This window comes from Balaenoptera ricei, chromosome 10 (assembly GCF_028023285.1).
Source record: "Balaenoptera ricei isolate mBalRic1 chromosome 10, mBalRic1.hap2, whole genome shotgun sequence".
Lineage (NCBI taxonomy): Eukaryota > Metazoa > Chordata > Mammalia > Artiodactyla > Balaenopteridae > Balaenoptera > Balaenoptera ricei.
Window position 1 is genome coordinate 27,813,276 of NC_082648.1, and position 23,910 is coordinate 27,837,185.

At 37.1% G+C, this 23,910-nt stretch overlaps 1 protein-coding gene across 1 annotated transcript in view; it reads right to left on the bottom strand.

Annotated features, from left to right (window-relative positions):
• Nucleotides 1-23,910, bottom strand: part of PKP2 (plakophilin 2) — an 85,309-nt gene that overhangs the window by 44,834 nt on the left and 16,565 nt on the right. Inside the window, exons 4-5 of the mRNA XM_059935622.1 lie at nucleotides 18,611-18,746; nucleotides 569-776 (exon numbers count right to left, since the gene is read on the bottom strand). Coding sequence (XP_059791605.1) covers nucleotides 569-776; nucleotides 18,611-18,746 — 344 coding nt within the window. The remainder of the gene's footprint in view (nucleotides 1-568; nucleotides 777-18,610; nucleotides 18,747-23,910) is intronic.

Consider the following 23,910-nt stretch of genomic DNA (forward strand, 5'->3'; position numbering starts at 1 on the left):
CTGATGAACCATTTTCATTTCATTTTCAATGAACTATTTTCTCTTCTATCATACGTACTATTCATTTAAATGAAACTAGGCCTCCTTTCTCCATGCTTCAAGAATTACCAAAACCATTAGTTTAGTTCTATCTGATTATTTTAGTTTTCCAATCCATGCACAGAAGGGAGATATTTATTTTTCCAAATCAGTATTTGAGTAGAAATATAAAATGGAGAACTGAAAAACATATCCAGTCATGCTTTTTTCTTTTTTGGGGGTGTAGAGGGACAGGTAAGCTAGGAAGCTCGTATTGAGAGAGGTCCAGGTGATGGAAGCTGCATAGAATTTCTAATTAAAAATACTAACCAAAAGCCTCAGAATAATTTCCCCTTCAGAAAAAAGGAATTCAAACTTGACTCGAATCTGGGGTCTAAGCCAGCAGTAATAATGTTCCTTGAAAGCCCTCTCAGATAACAATGAGCCCATCAATCATTTGTTCCAGGAAACTTCAGAAAAAAACAGATGATATTAACACATCTGGCTGGGGTGCACTGCGCTACCACCTGTAATAGTCAGTAAGCACTACCTGTTATTTGTTTCTTAGTCTCCAAGTCTCTGGTTTGCTTCAGCACCTGGAGCAGCCGCGGTACTCCATTGAGTTCAGCTACCTCCAATTTGTTGTCATTATCTTCAAACACCAAGTTTCTCAAGGCCCCACACACAGCTCGCTGGATATCTTCATTCTGAATTTTTAGGAGCTGTAGAAGCCTGGGGATGCCATGAAGCTGATTAACCTGGGGAAGAAGTAGATGCATATTTCAGATATTTATTAATTTTGATGTGGCATTAAAAATCTTCAACGTAATATGAATGAACAGATGAAGTTCACTGACTTTGTTGATAACTTCCACCAATCAATGTGTGGCACAACCTGGCACTCCAGTGTTCAATATACCCCTGCTCTAAGGCAGTATCTCTCATCAAGGAGCTTAGAATAAATCTGTGAAATTAAGACTGAAACCTATGAAAAAATTAAAGGGCAAAATTAAGTGATAAAGAGTGAATAAGTGATAAGTGGATAGAAAGAGTTGAATAATAAAAGCCTTAATCATAATGAAGATGAAGAGAACTGGGAATCAGAGAAATAAAGTTTTATGGAAGAATACTACATTACATGAATTTTTTTCCAGGACAGAACTATACAGTCAATATAATATTTTATTTATTTATTTATTTTTGGCTGGATTGGGTCTTTGTTGCTGCGCATAGGCTTTCTCTAGTTGCAGCGAGCAGAGGCTATTCTTCGTTGCAGTGCATGAACTTCCCATTGCGGTGGGTTCTCTTATTGCAGAGCATAGGCTCTAGGCACGCGGGCTTCAGTAGTTGCAGCACATGGGCTCAGCAGTTGTGGCTCGTGGGCTCTAGAGTGCAGGCTCAGTAATTGTGGCACACGGGTTTAGTTGCTCCACGGCATGTGGGATCATCCCAGACCAGGGCTCGAACCCGTGTCCCCTGCATGGGCAGGTGGATTCTTAACCACTGCGCCACCAGGGAAGTCCTATACAGTCAATATAAATAATAGAAATCACTCCCATCAGTAGTAGAAGTAAAAATTCATTTACCATGGCAACTGTAGTAGCAATGCAAAACTAACCTTAAATTCAAGCTATTTTGTTTTTAATCGAGGTATAAATGACATATAACGTATTAGTTTCAGGTGCAGAACATAATGATTCGATATCTGTATATATCATAAAATGATCATAGTAAGTCTATTTAACATCCATCACCACACATAGTTAATTTTTTTTCTTGTGATAAGAAATCTTAAGATCTATTCTCTTAGCAACTTTTTACAGTCACCATGCTGTACATTATATTCCCATGACTTATTTATTTTATAATTGGAAGAGTGCAAGCTATTTTTATGATCGATTGCTTTCAGTATTTAAAAACATTGAAATAAATTATGCAAGCATTTTAGGTAAATAACATAACTTTACACTTTTTAATGTGTTATTTTAAAAATATTTCTTCCATACACATATGCAAGAAAGGGCGTGATATTGGAGAAAGAACCAGAGGGTCAGAACTAGGAATAAAAAAGAAAAATAGAAGGTTTTGATTCTGAAACCTAAGGCTGTTTAAGAAGAGGCCAAATAATGAGTCTGAATAAAGTGACTTTGTGTTTTAGGCTGCAAATATTATCTAAAGAAATCAGGAGGAGGATGCAGCATTGCTGAAGAGAAATGTTAAGTTGCAGACTGAGGGCTTTCTTTCTCAGAGGGTTCCACTAGCATCTGATTAAAATTTTAAGTTGGTAAGAGCTTTTGGTAAAGATCTCAGTCATTTTCACCATCTTAATGCAGAAATTTTTAGGAATTAATTTGCTGTGAATGAACATAAGTTTCCCATTCAGATGATGTTCATCACTTATGAATGATGCCCTAACTGCACAACAGTTCCCACTCAGGAGAGAGCTGCACACCTGGTCCAGTGGCACATTTCACATTTTCTATGTCTCTCATAGACAGACAAATGGAATTTAAGACATTGTCTTCCAATCTTACATCTTCCTTTGTTAGGACTGGGGAATAGACTAGCAAGTCAGGAATAAAAGTCAAGGTTGTAAAATAATCTAGTAAAAATAATAAACAAAATAATAACCACAATAATAACAAAATAACAACTCTTCCTCCCACTTCTATCATTAGGAGGTATTGGCATAGTGTTAAGAATTTTATATACATTCTCTAATCAATAACTTGCAAGAACCTTAAGAGGAAAGTACTCTTTTGGTCCCTTTAAGGCTTCAGTGGCAGCAGTAAGGAAGAATACTTCCACTTTTGGCTCCCTTCAGAGGAGACATTTGCAGAACAGGAGACAACTGGGAGACTGGCTATCCCAATTTTGTTGGGCTATGTCTAAAGCCATTCTAATGTATTTGTATGAAAATGCTAACAATGATAGCTACCAATAAGATCTGGTCCAGCAGATCATCTATTTGATCACTTCATCTATTCCTATTATTACACTTCCTTAAAAGTAGAAAGGCACAACTTATTTGAAAACAGCCTGTAACTCATGTGTTTCACTAATTCTGTCAATTTCTATTTCATAGTTAGGTTTTATGATGGTTGAATTCGTACGCTCTAGACTTCATAAATGGCAGCTAGACGATAGAAATATTTTATTACTTAATTTACAACTAATAAGTTGCCTTCTTCAAAATATGATGTGAAATGGCCTCCTGGCTAAATTGCATTTCCAGCTGTGATGATGGCATGAGTGAGAAGTGGCTAGTGGAAGCCTCCACTGCCCTGCCTGGGTGGCATGAATGGCTGTCTTCTGCTAACAGCCCTCTAACCCATTCCCTTACCCTGTCACCTTTATCCCCTTGGCTTTCAGCACTTGCTCCAGCCTGGAAAGAAGGAACTGCAGACACCTGATACTCAGATAAATGCTGATATCCAGCTATAGCTCTGCTCACTGTAGAATGTGACCCCCTAGTATCTGGCACCTACCTCATATTTAAAAATAGATTTTAGTTACCTTTATCCATTTTATCAAATAGATATATATCATATCAAATAGAAGAAGTTGATAATATTCTGCTCATTGCCTATAACTAAGGCAGTTGGTAGTGACTCCTATTCACATTAGGTCCAACGTTAAATGCACTGTTCTTGCCCCTCTGAATTCAGGGAAACAGGTGGGACCAGAGAGGTTGCATATGTTTGTTATACTGAATCCTCAGGGGATTTGTTCCCCCTTTGGGAAAGGAAACAACCAGACTAACACGAAATCTCAGAACTTTAAAAAAGCTTCATTTGAGATGGTTTCTAAATATGTGAAAGGGGAAAATCGTATATTAGAATTTTAACTTTCTCCTTGACTGTTCTTATTCTTTTCCCTGCCAACTCTAAAAGAATTAAATGATGAGGGTTTCTGGTGGCAAATAAGTTGAACAAACTCTGTTGGCTCCCTCATGCCTGGTGCCTTTGCTCTCAGTTCCTTTCCTATCTGGAATGCTCTGCTCACTCTGCTTTTCTTCTGGCAAAGTCCTACTCATCCTGCATAAGCCAGCTCAAATGTCACCTCCTCTGTGAAGTGTCACCTTCTTTCTCTCCCTTCCCTCCCATTAGAATTAATCACTCCTTGCAAATTGGTATAACCTTTCAGGAAGGCGATTGTCAATATGTGTCAAAAACTTTAAACATATTCACTTTTAGTAAACTTCATTAGGAAATAATTTGAAATGTAGACACAAACTAACATGATAATAGTAACTACATTATTTATAATATGGAAAAATAAGAAACCATAAATGTCCAAAGATGGGGGAAGACTGGTTAATGATTAATTGTCACATATCCATATACTGAGGTGTCCACAGGAGAGGCACAGCAATGTTTGAACTGACATTTTATTTGTCATATAGTTCCCTCATCAGTCAAATGGGGATTGTGCAAGATTAGCAGTGTGCTAGGCCCAGAGTAGTTACTCCACACATGATAGCTACTACTGTGACCATTAATACGCCACCATTAAAATGAAGTTTACAAAATATATATATATATATATTTTTTGGCCATGCAGTGGCACGACCAGGAATCACACCCGTGCCCCTGCAGTGGAAGCATGGAGTCCTAACCACTGGACCACCAGGGAGTTCCATTTACAAAATATTTTTAATGTTATGAGAAAATGCTTGAGGCAATGTTATTGAAAAAGTTGAATAAAATATCTAATGCATTTCTGCTCACAGACATAAAGAAGGGAATGAAACCAGGGGGTTTGGGAGAAATGGTGGGGTTATAATGTATGAATGGGGCATGCCACTTTGTATTTTTTTAAACAACAAGCATGTATTTAGGCATGCTTTTTAAAAACAAAACATCCCCATAAACAAAGCTACATATTCAATTTGATGACAGCTATGTACATGTATGCATTAAAAAAATCAGAGAGGAAAAACAAATGATAACAATAGAGGGACTGTGGGCTTTTTTCCTTTTTTCTTTTTTAATTTCTCAAATTTCTTATAATGAGTTTGTATTAGTTTTACAATAAGATTTTGCAAGACAGTTATGGCAGTCACTGCTTCGGTGATGAAATTTGAAGCAGGCATGGAAACAAAACCAGCTTAAGAAGGGTCTTGCAGATTAAATTAAGGGATTTGTCCTTTATACTGCAGGCAAGCAGGGCAGTTATTGGAAAGGTCTTGCTGGATGCTGTGAAGAGACTGGGATTAGAAGTGGATAAGAATGGAGGCAGAGAGATTAATTAGGAGGCAGCTGGATTAAAAGGATGATGGTGACAGGGATCAGCATCTTGATTAGGGAGAGCAAGATGTAGGCAGATTCAGGACACTTTTAAAAAAATATATTTATTTATTTATTTTCTTTTCTTTATTTATTTTTTGGCTGTGTTGGGTCTTAGTTGTGGCACGCAGGATCTTCGTTGAGGCATGTGGGATCTTGTGTTGTGGCGCTCTGGCTCTTCGTTGTGGTGCACGGGCTTCTCTTTAGTTGTGGCATGCAGGTTTTCTCTTCTCCAGTTGCGGCACGCGGGCTCCAGAGCACATGGGCTCTGTAGTTTGTGGCACGCAGACTCTCTCGTTGAGGCGCAGGAGCTCAGTAGTTGTGGCATGCGGGCTTAGTTGCCCCGTGGCATGTGGGATCTTAGTGCCCCAACCAGGGATTGAACCCGTGTCCCCTGCATTGAAAGGCAGATTCTTTACCACTGGACCACCAGGGAAGTCCCCAGGACACTTTTAAGAGCAGCATTAATAGGACTTGAAGACTGCATGAACATGAGAAGTAAGGAAGAAAGAAGGTTCAAAGTCTCTGTTCCTATTTTGGTGTCAAACTACCTGGGTGAACTACCACTCACAGAGGAGTGAGTTATTATTTCAGGGCAAGCATTGTATGATTATCTGATTGCATTCTCACAACAACTCTTTGTAGTAGGACTATTAGTTCCAGTTTAAAGGAAAGCTGAGGTTTAGAGTGGTAAAATATCTTGCCCAAGGTCACCCAGGTAATTAGGTTGCTGGGATTCACACCCAGCCCCTGGCTACTCTTGAGAGTCAATGCTTAAACCACCACATACCCTACCTGCCAACCCAGCAGAAAGAACAAGTTTAGAAGGAGAACTGACTGAACAGTAGAGAAAAAACAGCAATGAAGATAATGTGTTCATTTTTAGATAAGTTGATATTGAGTTCAGTGGGATGTCTAACAAATAGACGGACCTGTGGTTTGGAACCCAGGGAAAGATAAGGTCTGGAGATGCTGTGTCATTAGCACTCAGATCACACATTAGTGGAAGCCAGAGGAGTAGATGAGGTGGGTCAGGAGATGGTGTCAAATAAGAAAAGTCCCAGGAAAGCATCTAGGGAACATAAACATTTAAGGTACAGGTTGCGGATAATTTTTTTTTTTTTAACAGAAGAAACCTGAAGGAGTCAGAGAAATGGAAAAAGAGCCAGGAGACTCTGGGCCAAAAGAAGAAAGTTTCAAAAAGGAATGAGGGATTGACAGTGTTAAATGCTGAGTCTTAATCAAATAAAATAATAACTGAAAAGTTGACACTGAAGTTTATGATTTAAAATTTTGATCTTTATATTCAAACTGTAACTGTTTTTTGTAAATAACATTAAAAAACTATAGTACCATTCTTAATATTAATGGGATTTTGTTAATGCCCTTGGGTTATATTTTCATTTCTTAGATTTTTCTACCAAGCATATACATGTAGAGGTTTCATACAGTTTTCATGTTTCATTACTTTTAAAACCAGTCTTTGTTCTAGCTTTATTACAATGAATAAGAGCTAAGAAGGCAAGCATAGGTTTAATCCTATATGCAAGCAAAATGATATTTACAATCAAATTAGTAATTTAAGAGATAGTGGAAATCTAGCCCAACTTGGGTAACAAGAGAAAATTTCATGTAATTCCACATTATAAAATGAAAGCATGTATAAAAATGCTGAGTTTTCAAAATTGGGAATAAAAAAAGATTTGTGTATAAAGAAGGTTTATTACTAGCTAAATGTATTATTTTTAAAAATGCTTACTTATTTTTTCCATGGAATAAACATAGGCAAAGGGTCAGTGAGAAATACCCAAGACTTGCATAACTTTTAAAAGTAAAAATAGATGGGATAGGTCTTTTGAAGCAATACATAAAATACAGATATCATGAAAAAAATATTGACAAATTTACTTCATAAGAATTTAAAATTAGGGACTTCCCTGGTGGCACAATGGTTAAGAATCCACCTGCCAGTGCAGGGGACACGGGCTCCAGTCCTGGTCCGGGAGGATCCCACATACTGCGGAGCAACTAGGCCCGTGTGCCACAACTACTGAGCCAGTGCTCTAGAGCCCGCGAGCCACAACTACTGAGCCCATGTGCCACAACTACTGAAGCCCACGTGCCTAGAGCCTGTGCTCCGCAACAAGAGAAGCCATGGCGATGAGAAGCCCGCACACCACAACGAAGAGTGGCCCCCGCTCGCCGCAACTAGAGAAAGCCTGCACTCAGCAACAAAGACCCAACGCAGCCAAAAATAAATTAATTAATTTTAAAAAAAAGAATTTAAAATCATGCACAATGAAAAATATCATAAGCAAAGTTAGGAAACAACACTGTCACATATGTAGAAATGGATTAACGTGCATAATAGGTAAAGAACTCCTACAAATAATTAAGAAACAGACACACGTCTTGGGACTTCCCTGGTGGCACAGCGGGTAAGACTCTGCACTCCCAATGCAGGGGGCCCAGGTTCGATCCCTGGTCAGGGAACTGGATCCCACGTGCATGCCGCAACTAATAGTTCACATGCCACAACTAAGGAGCCAGCAAGCTGCAACTAAGGAGCCCGAGAGCTGCAACTGGGGAGCCTGCCTGCCACAACTAAGACTCAGTGCAACCAAAATAAATGAATAAATAAATAAATAAAATATTAAAAAAAAGAAACAGACACATCTTAGAAAAAATAGCCAATGAATTAAAAAATGACAATTGACTGAATAAATACAAAGTCAAAAAAATATCAAAAAATGCTCATCTTCATGAATAATTAATGAAATGCAAGTGAAAAAAAAAATCAGTGGAAGCTCATTTGTCTGACTTACTAACTGATCTGCAGGATTAATCACATTCTCTCTTCCCTCTGTGACATCCACAGATTTTGAGTACTATCCAAGCTGTAGGTTAGTATACGTTGGCCTTTGCATTCTTATTTCTTCTAGTTTACCAAGAATAACTTAGGTTTCTTACTCAATGCATTTATGTCAGTTATACTTGTTATTGTAATTATGTAATTTATTTACCTATTCTGAAAAAGCTCTGTGTATCTGAAAACTAATTTGAATGCTTTAGAAAGACTAGAGAAAGGTGAAGAGCTTTAAAAAGCTCTGCAATTGGTTGTGGAAGAAATTAACCTAAAAGACTAGGTAAAAATATAAGAATCTAGAAGGATAAGAACTCAGATGAATAAGTGCCACTAAGTTCTCATCTCACTCCAAAAAAACTAAAAATGGCAAATGAAACATAATCAGCATAGTTTATGTATGAAAGACAATGACAAATTCTGTGTGTGTGTGTGCATAATTTTTTAAAAGAATTTCTCTGTAACTCTGATTACCTGATCAGTTATTCGTCTTGATTTCCAGAAATGGAGAATTTCTTCTATAAAGAGATACCTTTCTTTCTCCTTATCAGATTAACAAAAATGAACAAAAAAGAATAATATGTTGTGGTAGTAATGGTGCATGTAAATAGGCACTTTGACACCATGCTGGTGGGAGTGTAAATTTGTATAATTTGGGGGAAGATTTATAGGAGGTTATTTATCAAAATTAAAAGTGACTAACTAGTAATGAGGACTGGATTTACCTACCATTTGAACAATTTTAAAAACCAGACAAGGCTTCCCTGGTGGCGCAGTGGTTGAGAATCTGCCTGCCAATGCAGGGGACATGGGTTCGAGCCCTGGTCTGGGAAGACCTCACATGCCACGGAGCAACTAGGCCCGTGAGCCACAACTACTGAGCCTGCGTGTCTGGAGCCTGTACTCCGCAACAAGAGAGGCCACGATAGTGAGAGGTCCACGTACCACGATGAAGAGTGGCCCCCGCTTCCCACAACTGGAGAAAGTCCTCGCACAGAAACGAAGACCCAACACAGCCAAAAATAAATAAATAATAATTAAAAAAAAAAGAAAAAGCTACAGAGACATAGAGTATTTAAAAAAAAAAAAAAAAACCAGACAAAACATACAATAGTTTCAATAACTGGACATGAGGCAATGATGGACAGTGATCCCTAAGAGATGGAGAACAAGCAAGGACAGCCCTACTGCTGCCTCAGATCACAGTCTTGAGAGAGTTCCCAGGCTATGGTGTGATGCGGGAAAACCTAAAGTGGAATTCAACAAGCAGAGCTGAAGAGAAAGAGTGAAGAATCCAAGAAGAACAAAGAGGCTAATGTTTGCAGGGAGGAGTAACAGTAAGAAAAGAGCTGCACGGAAAGAGAACTCCTGAGATCTGCAGAGCGTCCCCATTTAGTATTCAGTAGAGTATTAATCAGTTCATCTTTGTGAGGAAGTTGCCTGAGGCCACGGAAGTAACTGCCTAAAAAAGTTACTGCTCCTCATGCTCACACAGGCCCGTGAACAGGGCCTATTCTCACTAGCCAGCCAGAAAGCCTCATAATTCATAGTACATTGGGTAGAGTTCTCAGAAGTGTCTTGCCTTAAGAAGTGGGGACTAATTAGTTCTAGAATAAATGCTGCTCTGGTCCCACCAACAAATCTTAAAAGCAAGATTTGAAAGAGTCAAACTGTTTTCAAGTAATTTAATTGTCATCCTTGAGTTTGTGAAGAAAACTCAAGAATATCTACAAATATAAAAATGCCCAGCATCCAACAAGATAAAATTCATAATACCTGGCATTCAATAAAAAATTTCCAGGCATGCAAAGAAGAAAAATATTATCCATAATGAGGAGTAAAAACAATCAAATGAAACCCACTCAGAATGTAAATTGGTGCAGCCACTGTGGAAAACAGTATGGAGGTTCCTCAAATAACTGAAAATAGAGTTGCCATATGATTCAGCAATCCCACTCCTGGGCATATATCTGTTCTGTTTTTTTTTTTTTTTTTTATTTTGTCATCAATTTTATACACATCACTGTATACATGTCAATCCCAATCGCCCAGTTCAGCACACCACCATCCCCACCCCACCGCAGTTTTCCCCCCTTGGTGTCCATACGTTTGTTCTCTACATCTGTGTCTCAACTTCTGTCCTGGGCATATATCTGGACAGAACTATAATTTGAAAAGATACATGCACCCCTATGTTCATAGCAGCACTATTCACAATAGCCAAGACATGGAAACAACTGACAGATGAATGGATAAAGACGATGTGATAGATATAATGGAATACTACTCAGGCATAAAAAAGAATGAAACAATGCCAGTTGCAGCAACATGGATGGACCCAGAGATTATCATACTAAGTAAGTAAGTCAGAAAGAGAAAGATAAATACCATATGATATCACTTATATGTGGAACCTAAAATATGACACAAATGAACTTACCTATGAAACAGAAACGGACTCACCGACATAGAGAACAGACTTGTGGTTGCCAAGTGGGAGGGGAAGGTAGGGGAGGGAAGGATTGGGAGTTTGGGATTAGCAGATGCAAACTATTATATATAGGATGGATAAACAACAAGATCCTACTGTATAGCACAGGGAACTATATTCAATATTCTGTAATAAACCATAATAGAAAGGAATATGAAAAAGAATACATATATGTAGACCTGAATCACTTTGCTGGACAGCAGAAATTAACACAACATTGTAAATCAACTATATTTCAATAAAATAAATTTTAAAAAAATGAAACCCACCTAGAATGGACACAGATGTTAGAATTAACAGACAAGGTCATTCAAGCAGCTATTTTAACAGTCTTCCCTACGTTCAGATATCTTGAGGAAAGATGAAACATGTTAGGTAGGGACACAGAAGATATAAAAAAGACTCAAATTTAACTTCTAGAGAGGAAAACTATAATTTATGAAATAAAAAGTACACTGAATGAGATTAATGGCATATTAAACATTGCAGAAAAAATTTTAGTATATTTAAAGCATAGAAAATGAATTTATCCAAAAAGAAACATACAGAAAAAAGAAACCAACTAAAAAAGAAAAATAGAGTATGCATGAGCTGTGGGACAACTTCAAGCAGCCTAATATATATGTAACTGTAGTTCCCAAAGGTGGGACAGAAGAAAATTTCCCAAACAAAATTCCAAAATTTGATGAAAAGCAGAAATCAACAATTTTGAGAAGTCTAATGAACTCAAGAAGCCTACGGAAAACTGCACAAAGGTACATTGTGACCGAACTGCTCAACACCAATGATAAAGATAAAATCTTAAAAGCAGCTTGGGTAGGCAGGGAGAGACATATCATGTACAGTACAAAAATAAGGAGGACAGGACATTTCTTGTCTGAAACAATGCAGGTGACAAGACAATGGAGCAACAACTTTCAAGTATTGGAATTAAAACACCATCAACCTAGGGTCCTGTTACTAGTGAAAATATCTTTCAAAAGCAAAGATGAAATTCTTTTTCAGATATTCAAAGCTGAAATAGTTAAGCGGAGATTTGCATTATAATATATGTTTTAAAAAATTCTTCAGGCAAAGGGAAATGACATCAGATGACACCACCTACAAAAAGAAATGAAGAGCACTGGAACAACTTAGATAAAATGAACAAAGACTTTGGTCTTTGAATGACATAAACTACCAAAGCTCAACAGGAAGAAATAGATAGTCCAAATAGCCCCATATCAGTTAAAGAAATTAAATTTATAGTTAATAACCTTCTCACAAAGAAGACTTATGGTTAAAATAGCTTCACTGGTGAATTCCACCAAACATTTAAGGAAGAAATAATACCAAGTCCAATCAAAATCTTTCAGAAAATTGAAGAGAAGAGGACACTTTCCAATTTATTCTATGAGGCTAGTATTACCCTCAATCTAAAACTGGACAAAGACATTAAAAGAAAGGAAAATTACAGGTCAATATCATTTGTAAATTAGCTTTGTAATTTCTTGACAAAATTTTAGCAAATCTAATTCAAAAATATAAAAAGTGACAGTACATCATGACCAAGAGGGTTTCATCATAGGAATGGGGTAACATTTAAAAATCAAAGTAATATATCATATTAGCAAAATTAAAATAAAAACCAGAGAAGTATTTCAATAGATGTATAAAAAGCATTTGACAAAATTCAACAGTCATTCCTGAGGGGGAAAAAAAATCTATTAAATTAGGGACAGAAGGGAAGTTATTCAACTTGATTTGGTGATTTATGAAAAACCTACACCAACAGCTAACATCATACTCAATGGTAAAAAGCTGAAAGCTTTTCCTCAAAGATCAGAAGCAACAAGGTTGCCCACTCTCACCACTTCTGTTCAACATAGTATTGAAAGTCCTAGCCAGAGCAACTAGGCAAGAAAAAGAAATAAAAGGCATCAAATCAGAAAGGAAGAAGTAAAATTGTCACTATTTGCAGATGACATGATATTATGTACAGGAAACCCTAAAGACGTCACAGAAAACTGTTAGAACTAATCAACAAATTTAGTAAAGTTGTAAGATACCAAACTAATATACAAAAATCGGTTGCATTTCTTTATACTTAATAACAAACTATCAGACAGAGAAATTAAGAAAACAATCCCATTTACAATTGCAGCAAAAAGAATAAAATCCTAGGAATAAATTTAACCAATGAGGTGAAAGACCTGTACACTGAAAATTATAAGACATTGATGAAAGAAACTGAAGAAGACACAAGTAAATGGAAATATATTCCATGCTCATAGATTGGAAGAATTAATATCATTAAAATGTCTATACTACCCAAAGCAATCTCCAGATTCAATGAAATCCCCATCAAGATTCCAACGGTATTTTTCATGGAAGTAGAACAAGCAATCCTAACATTTATATAGAACCACAAAAGACCCTGATAGATAAAGGAATCTTGAGAAAAAAGAACAAAGCTGGAGGCATCATGCTTCCTTGATTTCAAACTATATTTAAAAGCTATAATAATCAAACCAGTATGATTTTAGAATAAAAACAGACATATAGATCAGTGGAACAGATTAGAGAGCCCAGAAATAAACCCACACATTATGATCAATTTACAACAAAGAAGCCAAGAATACACAATAAAAGGTTTTGGGGAAGCTGCACAGCCACATGCAAAAAAATGTAACTGTACCCCTATCTTACACCATACACAAAAATCAACTGAAAATGGATTAAAGACTTGAACGTAAGACCTGAAACCATAAAACTCCTGGAAGGAAACAGGCTGTAAGCTCCTTGACGTTGGTCTTGGTGATGATTTTTTGGATTTGACATCCAAAGAAAGGCAACAAAAGCAAAAATAAACAAGTAGGACTATATCAAACTAAAAAGTTTCTGCACAGCAGAAGAATAGATCAACAAAAGGCAACCTATACAATGGGAGAAAATATTTGCAAATCATATGCCTGATAAGGGATGTATATAAAGTATATATATATATATATACTTTATATACTTTATGTATATAAAGTATACAAAGAACTCATACAACTCAACATCAAAACAAACAACCTGATTAAAAAATGGGAAGAGGACATGAATAGACATTTTTCCAAAGAAAACAGACAGATGGCTAATAAACACATGAAAAGATGTGTCACTAATCAGCATCATTAATCAACAAGGAAATGAAAATCAAAACCACAATGAGATATTACCTCACACTCGTTAGAATTGCTATTACCAAAAAGACAAGAAACTTTTGTGTACTGTTGGTGGGAATGTAAATTGGAGCAGCCACTGTGGAAAATGGTATGGAGGTTCCTCAAAAAATGAAAAATAGAACAACCATATAATGCAGCAATTCTACTTATAGGTATTATCTGAAGGAAACAAAAACACTAACTCAAAAAGATATATGAACCCCCGTGTTCACTGCAGCATTATTATTAGTATTTTTAATAAATTTATTTAATTTATTTATTTATTTTTGGCTGTGTTGGGTCTTCGTTGCTGTGCACCAGCTTTCTCTAGTTGCAGTGAGCCGGGGCTACTCTTCGTTGTGGTGTGCGGGCTTCTCATTGCGGTGGCTTCTCGTTGCAGAGCACGGGCTCTAGGCGCACGGGCTTCAGCAGTTGTGGCGCACAGGCTTAGTTGTTCTGCGGCATGTGGGATCTTCCCAGACCAGGGCTCGAATCCATGTACCCTCCATTGGCAGGCAGATTCTTAACCACTGCGCCACCAGGGAAGCTCGACTGCAGCATTATTTATAATAGCTAAGACATGGAAACAACCTAAGTGTCCATCGATGGATGAATAGATAAAGAACTTGTGGTGTGTGTGTGTAAATATATATATATGGAATATTATTCAGCTATAAAAAGGAAGGAATTACTGCCACTGCAACAACATGTATGGACCTTAAAGGCATTATGCTAAGTGAAATAAGTCAGACAGAGATAGACAAACACCCTATGACCTCACTCACATCTGGAATCTAAGAAACAAATAAAACAAAAAAACCCCAAAATCATAGGTACAGAGTACAGTTTGGTGGTTGCCAGAGGTGGGGAGGAGGTTTGGGGCAGGGTGCAATGGGTGAAGGGGGTCAAAAAGTACAAACTAAAAAAAAAACTAAAAAAAAAAAAAAAAAAAGGTACAAACTTCCGGCTATAAAATAAATAAGTCCTGGGGATGTAATGTACAGCATGATGACTATAGTTAATAATACTGTATTGTATATTTGAAAGTTGCTAAGACAGTAGATCTTAAAACTTCTCATGACAAGAAAAAAAATTTTGTAACTGTGTGTGGTGATAAATGGTAACCAGATTTATTGTGGTGATCACTGCACAATATATACATATATCATACCATTATATTGTATACCTGAAACTAATATAATATTATATGTCAGTTACATCTGGAAAAAACTGTTGTTAAAAATACTAAAGTATAAGCCTTTTCCCTTTCTTCCAAAAAAAAAAAAAAGCAAGCAAGAAAAGAAAAAAGAAAAAGAAAAACCACAAAAATACCCCAGATTAAATTCCTCAAAAAACAACAACAACAACAACAAAAACTTACAGGTAGCATCATACTTAATAGTGTAAGCACAACTGAATGCTTTCCCCTACAATCAGGAACAGGACATGTCCACTCTCACTTCTTTTTAACATTGTACTGGAGGTTCTAGCCAGTACTAAATTAAAAAAAAAAAAAGACATATAAGTCATCCAGATTAGAAAGGAAGAAACAAAACTGTCTTTATTTACAGTTGGCATGACCTTCTATGTAGAAATGTGATGAATCTACAAATATGCTACAAGACCTGATAAGTGAATTAGGTAATAACACAGATACAAAATCAACATATAAAAATCAACTGCATTTCTATCTACTATCATTGAACTATCAAAAATTGAAATGAAAAGAAAAAGTTGACCATTTATAAAAGCATCTAGAAATATGGTATCTTTAGGGAAAGATCTGACAAAAAAATGAAAGATCTCTAGAGTAAAAACTACAAAACACTGTTGAGAGAAATTAAAGAAGACCTAAGTAAGTGATGCAGTATACCATGTTCAGAGGTCAGAAGACTTGTTTAGATGTCAATTCTCCACATATTGATCTACAGATTCAATGCAACCTCAAAACAAAATCCCAGCAGTTCTATAAAATATGGAAATTGACAAGCTCATTTCTAAAATTCAAATGGAACAGCAAAATACCTAGAATAGCCAAAATAACTTGAAAAAGAACAAAGTCAGAGGACTAACATTACCTAATTTCAAGACTTAATATAAAACTATGGTAATCAAGACAGTACGGAATTTGTATAAAGATAGACAGAGATCAATGGAATAGAATACATAGTCCAGAAATAAACTCACATATATGTATATGATCAATTCCTTTTCAACAAAAGTGCAAAAAAAAACTCACTACCAAAAGGCTAGTCTTTTTAACAAATCCTGCCTAAACAATTGCATATACATATATTTTAAGAAAAGCAATTTTGGTCCACATCTTGCAATATATGCAAAAATTAACCCCAAAAGGACTACTGATCAACTATAAAATATTACACTTAAAAAACTTCTAGAAGAAAATATAGAAGAGTATTTTTGTGACCTTGGAGTAAAGAAAGATTTCTTGGATACACCATGAAAAGTATGACCCATAAGGAAAAAATTGATAAATTAGACTCCATCAAAATTAAAAACTGTTAAGAGAATGAAAAAACAAAACACAATTGAGAGAAAATATTTCCAAATCATATATATGAAAAAAGATTTATATCCAGAATCTATAAAGAAATATCAGAATTCAATAAGAAAACAAGAGACCCAAATAAAAAAATGGGCAAAAGATCTGGAAACACATTTCACCAAAGAAGGTATACAGATAATAAATAAGCAAATGGGGCTTCCCTGGAGGCCCAGTGGTTGAGAATCTGCCTGCCAATGCAGGGGACACGGGTTCGAGCCCTGGTCTGGGAAGATCCCACATGCCGCAGAGCAACTAGGCCCGTGAGCCACAACTACTGAGCCTGCGCGTCTGGAGCCTGTGCTCCGCAACAAGAGAGGCCGCGACAGTGAGGGGCCCACGCACTGCGATGAAGAGTAGCCCCCACTTGCCGCAACTAGAGAAAGCCCTCGCACAGAAACGAAGACCCAACACAGCCAAAAATAAATAAATAAATAAATAAAATTAAAAATAAATAAGCAAATGAAAAGATGTTCAACATCATTAGTCATTAGGAAAATGCAAATTAAAACTACAATGAAATACTACTACAAACCTATAGGCTCTAATAAATACTGACCATGTCAAGTGTTAGGATATCGAGGAACTGGAACTCTCATACATTGCTGGTGGGAATGTAAAATGGTACAGCTACTTTGTAAAACAGTTTGGCAACTCCTTAAAAAGTCATACAACTTCCATATCATCCAGGCATTCCACTCCAAGGAATTTACCCCAGAGAAATTAAAACATTTGTTTGTATACATATGTTCATAGCAGCTTTATTTGTAATAGCCAAAACTCAAATGTCCATCAACAGGTAAATGGATAAACACATTATGGTGTATCCATACAACAAAATACTACTCAGCCATACACACACACACATCTTTTGATACATACAACACAGATGGATCTTAAAAGATTTAAGCTGAGTAAAAGAATCCAGACAAAAAATGCATATTTACTATATGATTCCATTTATATACAAATCTAGAAAATTCAACTTATCTATAGTAACAGAAAGCAGATCACTGGTTGCCTGGGGACTGGAAGTGGGTTGTGTAGGGGTGGGATGTATTGATTACCAAGGGGCACAAGGAAACTTTGGAGGTAATGGATATGCTCATTACATTGATTGTGATGATGGTTTCACAGTATCAAAACATATGTCAAAACTTTGTCATTTTGAACCTTAATAAGTCTGTTAAAAAACTGAACAAACAAAATTGGTGCACTTATACAAGAGAAATCTATGTAGCAGTTTTAAAGAATGAAGTAGGGCTAATAAATACTGAAGATTTCCAAGATATAGTGTTAGATAAAAACATAAAGTACTGAGTACTGTAAATAACCTGTTACCATTTGTGATTTTATTTTAAACAAAAAAGGATATTCAACCAACCCATCCAATAATTGTTTCTACATGCATAAACTATCTCTGGAAAGATACCCCAAAATTGATGAGAGAGACAAAGAGAGAAGGAGGGAGGGAGGAGGAGTGAGAATGGGAGGTTGATAGAGAAAGAGGGAAATGGGGGGTAGACTGGGGTTTGGAGTAGGAGAGAAACTTACTTTTCACTGCATACCTTTTTGAACTACGATTTTTTTCCCCCCACAAATGTACCACTTTTTAAAACGAACATTGATTCCATTTTGGAGGATCTGTGCTATAGCAACACTGGTGGAAATGCCAAAAGATACATGTACAAAGCTATCCATTGAACCATTGTTGTAATATGTTAAAGAAATTGTTTAAGGAAAACAAAAATTGGAACACATTGCTTACATTTAATATTTTTTTTAAACGTAGAAAATAATAGCCTAAAATGTACACTCATTTTCTCTCTCTCACCCCCTTTCTCTCTCAGAAAATTCTGAAACTACACAGACTGATACAAACAATTATCTCTGGGGATGGTTCTAAAGGGTCAGACAAAGAAGGGAGAGGTATGTATAGTGATTTACATTCTAAGTTCTGGATTGCAGGAAAATTTTTTTTGGCAATCAGTGTATATTTCCTTTTAAATTAAAAGGTCTCAATAAAGATTTATTTTTATTTATTTATTTAATTAATTTAAAAAATTGAGCTATGATTGACATAACTCAATGAAGATTTTCAAAAATTAAAATAAATTAAAATTGGTTTCAGTTTGCAGTATCACTGTAATAGATGTGAAAGTGTGCTAGTTTTCATCAGACTTAATATGATATGCTCACCCTTTTCCGCGCTTCAGATTTCTGGAAGCACTCATGCTGTATGAAAGTAGCTGCAGCAGAAATCCTGGACGGCGGCGTGTGGTCTGCCTCAAGCACACTCACTGCTCGCTCCAGAGTCATCTCCGTGTCTGCATTCCTAGACAAACAGTCACAGATTCAGCAAAATTCCAAACCTGCCCTCTCCTGTCAACTTGATCCTCCAGCGATGACTTGGCTACTATCAGGAAGCACCTAGAACATCTGAGCCTTGGCTCCTCTTCAGCCAAAGGAATAATCAGCCTCTGAGGCCAGAAGGTATAGGAAGCTAGCTGCAGAAACACTCCAGCTCTGGTCAGACTAGCCTCTGAAGATACCAATGAATTAAGAAGAAACTTAACTCTGTTTAAGAAAAGTATGTATCTTACATGAAATTTAAAAGAAATTTGGTCACAGAAATTAAAAATTATTCCTACCCTGGTAATGTCACACCTGTAAGTTAAACACCTTCCCTCAAAAATCATTAGATTTTTCTCACAGCTGCTCAAAATCTGTTATTTCACCTGAAAATAAGCTTTAAAAGAAGCATTCTAAAAGTGCTCTTATTTGATGAATATAGTAGTATGTAAACAGTACAAGCCAGGAAAACTGAGTTTGTTTGGTTAAAATAAGTCATGCTAGTGTGACAGAATCCATCAGGAAAGGTAATGATTACATGCAACAATAAAAAGCCCTTTTAAAAGACAATTTTATAAACATTCTGTTACCATTTGCTTTGCCACTGTAATGACATTCAGTTTACGTCTATTTAGTAGCATAATTTGTCCTCTACTAATTGCAGGTGTGTACAGTGTTATGAAATCCAACTCAGTTTGATACAGACAGGATAATTTACAGAGAACAAATAAAATTGCTATGTGTAAAACAATACCTCCCAAATGCCTCACAGAAGTGGCATTTTTTTCCTCCCCTTTTACTTCTGCCTAGAAGGTGACTAGGTTAGACAGCCTATTACCAAGGTGGATTTGCACTTCCTTTTTTTCTCTTGCACATTTGCACATTTGCACTTCCTTACGTATCGCCTCAGAGAAACCACACTCAGGATGGCAACACGTTAGGACTGTGGCTAAAGACATACTTTAAAGGTAACCTAGGACTCTTTTTGGCTTCAAAGAAGGTTACACCTGATTCATTTCAGGTAATGGAGACTCCTAAGACATTATGGGAGGGAATTTTCCAGTATCTGCTAGCAAGAACAGTGAGGAAATTCTCTCTTATAGCTGGCTAACCCACCAATACATGCACCTGTGTACAGAGGTGAACATGTGTATGTTGAGAATGGCTGTGTGTGAGTGGGTGTGGCACAGGTGAGGGGATAAGAGTAATGGGCCTCATGACTAAAAACTAATTCCCACTGCTTCTGAAACACATGTTCAAACACAGAAGTGTTACCTCATGAGTATAAGGGTATTAAAAATGAACCACTTCTGGCATCTATACTGAGAATTATATAATGATCTCATATTTTAAACTGTTGGGACTTAGCAATCAAGTTAATTGGTAAAAATGTAGGCTATTTTCACTAAAACTAGAATTTGAATCACTTTTATTTAATATAAACACCCTTTTAAAAGGAGATGGAACCCCCATCCTGTTTTCCAATAGTTAGCTAGTGGGAAGCAGCAGCATAGCACAGGGAGATCAGCTAGGTGCTTTGCGATGAACTAGAGGGGTGGGATAAGGAGGACGGGTGGGAGGCTCAAGAGGGAGGGGATATGGGGACATGTATATGCATATTCACTGATTCACTCTGGTGTACAACAAGAACTAACACAGTACTGTGAAGCAATTATACTCCAATAAAGATCTATTTAAAAAAAAAAAGAGATGGAAATATTTCATATGCATGGACTCCAATTCCTTTATAGGAAAATCAAAAGTGAAATTAGTTTTAAGTCTTTTACCATCCACCACTACAGGTGTTTAAACTAATGAAAGATCATTCATAACCTAAGAATAACCTGCTGTTTAACACTTCTTTTTTTAAAGATTCAGCCATTAGTGTACTTCATAAGCCATAAATGACTCAGGAAAGTCTGAATTCCCAAGTTTCTAACACCAACAAATAATTCCATTCCTGAACATGATTCACAAAGAAGTTCTGCATTCACTACCAGCCAACCTAATGCTACTTCAAGTTATCATTAAAAACAATTCCCAAACATAACGAAGACCTCCTCAACAAGAAGGTCTGCCACAGCTGTCAGGGCATCAATTTCCTGTTTTGTTATTGTCTGTAAAGTCCAACTCTATAACATGGCATATGTTCTGACCTCAGTCTGACTCCATCTCCTGCCATCCTCCACCCCATCTCCTCTCCCTCCCCTGATGGACTAACCCATCCTCCAATCACACCAGACTTTTAATCCTTCTCTAAACACTGCATGCCTCTTCACAAGCCACTCTCTCTGACTTTTCTAGAAAGCCCACCCTTCTACCTAATTCTTAATTCTTCAAGACTCAATTAAAATATCATCATTTCTGTGAAATCTTTCCTGCATCCCTACCCCCAGCTAGAGCTATTGTTTTCCTCCTCTATTCTCCCACAGCACTCCTCCCCTGTTTCCCAACAAAATTGGAGTCTGCTAGTGCAACACACAGCAAAATCAATCTAATGACACAGGGTTGTGGTGAAGGAAAGTACAGCATTTACTTCAGGGCACCCAAGCAAGGAGAATGGGCAGCTCATGCTCAAAAGACCGGATGGTTGTCAGGGAAGGGTTTTTAAAGGCAAAATTAGGAGTGAGGGTTGCAGGGTGCCTGATCAGCTTGTGGACATTCTTCTGATGGTGGTGAGGTAACAGGATGATGTTCCAGGAATCTCAACAATCAACCTCTGGTTCCAATCAGTATGGGGTCTAGGTGCTGGTGGTCAGCATACAGTCACTATCCACAATGAGTGGCAGTCCTAGTTTCTGCAGAACAACTCAGAGATATGTGTTAGATTGTTATCTATATCCCTTCAGGATGAACCAGGAGTCCTGTGACTCCATTGTTCTAATCATTAACTACTTGAGCCTGCTCTTTGGAACTCAGAGAGGGCCTAGGAGATAAAAGCCTTTCTTCAAACAAGAAACGTGGGATATGGAGGGAATTTTGCACCCAGGCAAGGCACTGCAGGGTCCTGCTTGGTTTCACCTCAATCTCTCTTCCTCCCTACTTCCTTCCCTGCTTCCCTTTCCTCCTTCTTTCTTCCCTTTCTGCTCACCCACAAAACATTTCTTGAAGCTTGTAGAAATGTGGCTTGGGAGATGGGGTTGGGGAGGGAAGCATCAGGATGAGCATTTGTTCCTTGGCCCCATTATCCACTGAGCATATTCTCCAGAAGTGAGTCTTTTCAACAACTTTAGTTAATATGTTAGTATGATATCAATATATATTTTACAAAAATGTAAAGAGGAAGCAGTGTAAAATATCACTGGTCAGAATATGAGATATTATACGAAAAAATTAAAAATGGTCCTTTTTTTTTAGGTGTGCAATCCCTCAGCAACCTCATTCCTGCCAATAACAATATAGCCCTGCCCTAGGTTGGTTCCCAGATATTAGAATAGCTCTGAAGGCCAAGCAAACACCAGATGATGAATGAAGAGCTCCCTCGTGTTGTCAGATGCTTAGGAAATGCAAATTGCCCTACCTCACAAAGATTTTAGGTGTGATGAAAGCACTGCTTTGGAAAGATGACTTTGGAATGGATATGTGTCTCTAGACACAGTTTTGAGGGCACTACAAGAGTCTTAGCTGAAGCAATAAAGTTGTGAACTGGGCTGTTAAAAATGGAAATGGAAAGAAAGATATAATTAAAAGAGACCTGAGGAATCAAAGAACTAAAGAGGTTGCTAATTAAGAGGATGTGAAGGGAAGTTATAATGACATCTTTTCTGCTCTGTGCTGCTATGTGTCACAAAGTTGACTGGTGATCCTACCAGAGATAAAGTCTCTCACCTTTCTCTCCCTCTACTAATACATCACTCTTTTGTTCTCTGAATTCCTATAGACACTAGTACAATCTAGCACTTGATGTGTCTTATTTTCTTTTTTACGGATCCTCTATGGTGCTTACTGCAGTGCTGGGTACACTGGAGCAACCTAATATTCATTTGCTGAACCACCAGTCTTCCATAGGTACAGAAATCATATTTTCAGTAAAACTGATCTACAGTGTTTTACTTGGTGATTTCTTAAACCTTTTTCATTAGTCTGATTTAGAACAGCTGTTCACTATCTCTCTTTACTCCAATGTTTTGATTTTCAGCTGCATTAGAAACTGACCAGCCATTCTTCTTTTAGAAACAAAGATCCATTGTTTAATACCTTATGTCATTATGTAGGTTTATAGTTTTATCTAACTACTCTATAGGAGTGTTCCACAAATGTGAAAGAACACTTCTTTACCTGTGGGACTTTCACTAGACATAAAAAAGCAGTTTCCAAATATAGGGACTGGATAGAGTTTGAAATGTGAGATACTGCAAGACAAAGGAGAGCAGAGTGTGTGTTCTCAAGGGCAGAGCTCTCAGGGGGCAGCCCGGGGAACTGAAATGAGCCATGGGGCACACTAAAGGAGGAAGGGAATTAGATATGGATGCCACCTTGATCATTATAGGAAATATCCCTGACGCCCTTTCCTTTCCATACATAGCAAAATTTTCAAGAAGTGTTCATTTCTATGATTTCTGGTCTCTAGGATGGTAACTTTGGGAATCATCAAGAATAGATTTCTTTCCCTTTATTTTAAATTTCTTGATCCCAAGTATTCCTTCTAGTCTTTGAAATATGATCAATTATTGTAATAAAATCCACCCTATTAAAACAATAACTCGAATTTAGACGGGGAACAGATAAGAAAACCAATAACCACAATATACTATTCTGGTAGAGACACCCACACAGTACAGCTATCTGGGGCTCATAAACTAGATTGTGAGGGGAGTGGTCAGGGAAAGGGTGGTAACAGATAAATCCAGAATCATGAGTAGCCGGCCAAAGCTACTGGGAGGAGATAGATAGATAGACAGACAGACAAAGAAAAGAAGGAAGGAAGGAAGGAGGAAAGAAAGGAAGGAAAGAAGAAGGGAAGGCAGAAAGAGGAAAAGAAAGAAAATATGTGAATAAATATTTTCCATTAAGGGAAGTAAAAGAGGTTCGAGGTGGTTTGACTGTTTGGGGATGTGTTTGGGGAAGGTGATGATGATGGGTGGAGGACAGTAGAAAGAGATGAGACTAGAGTGATAAGCATAGCTGAAAACATGGGCCTCGTGTGC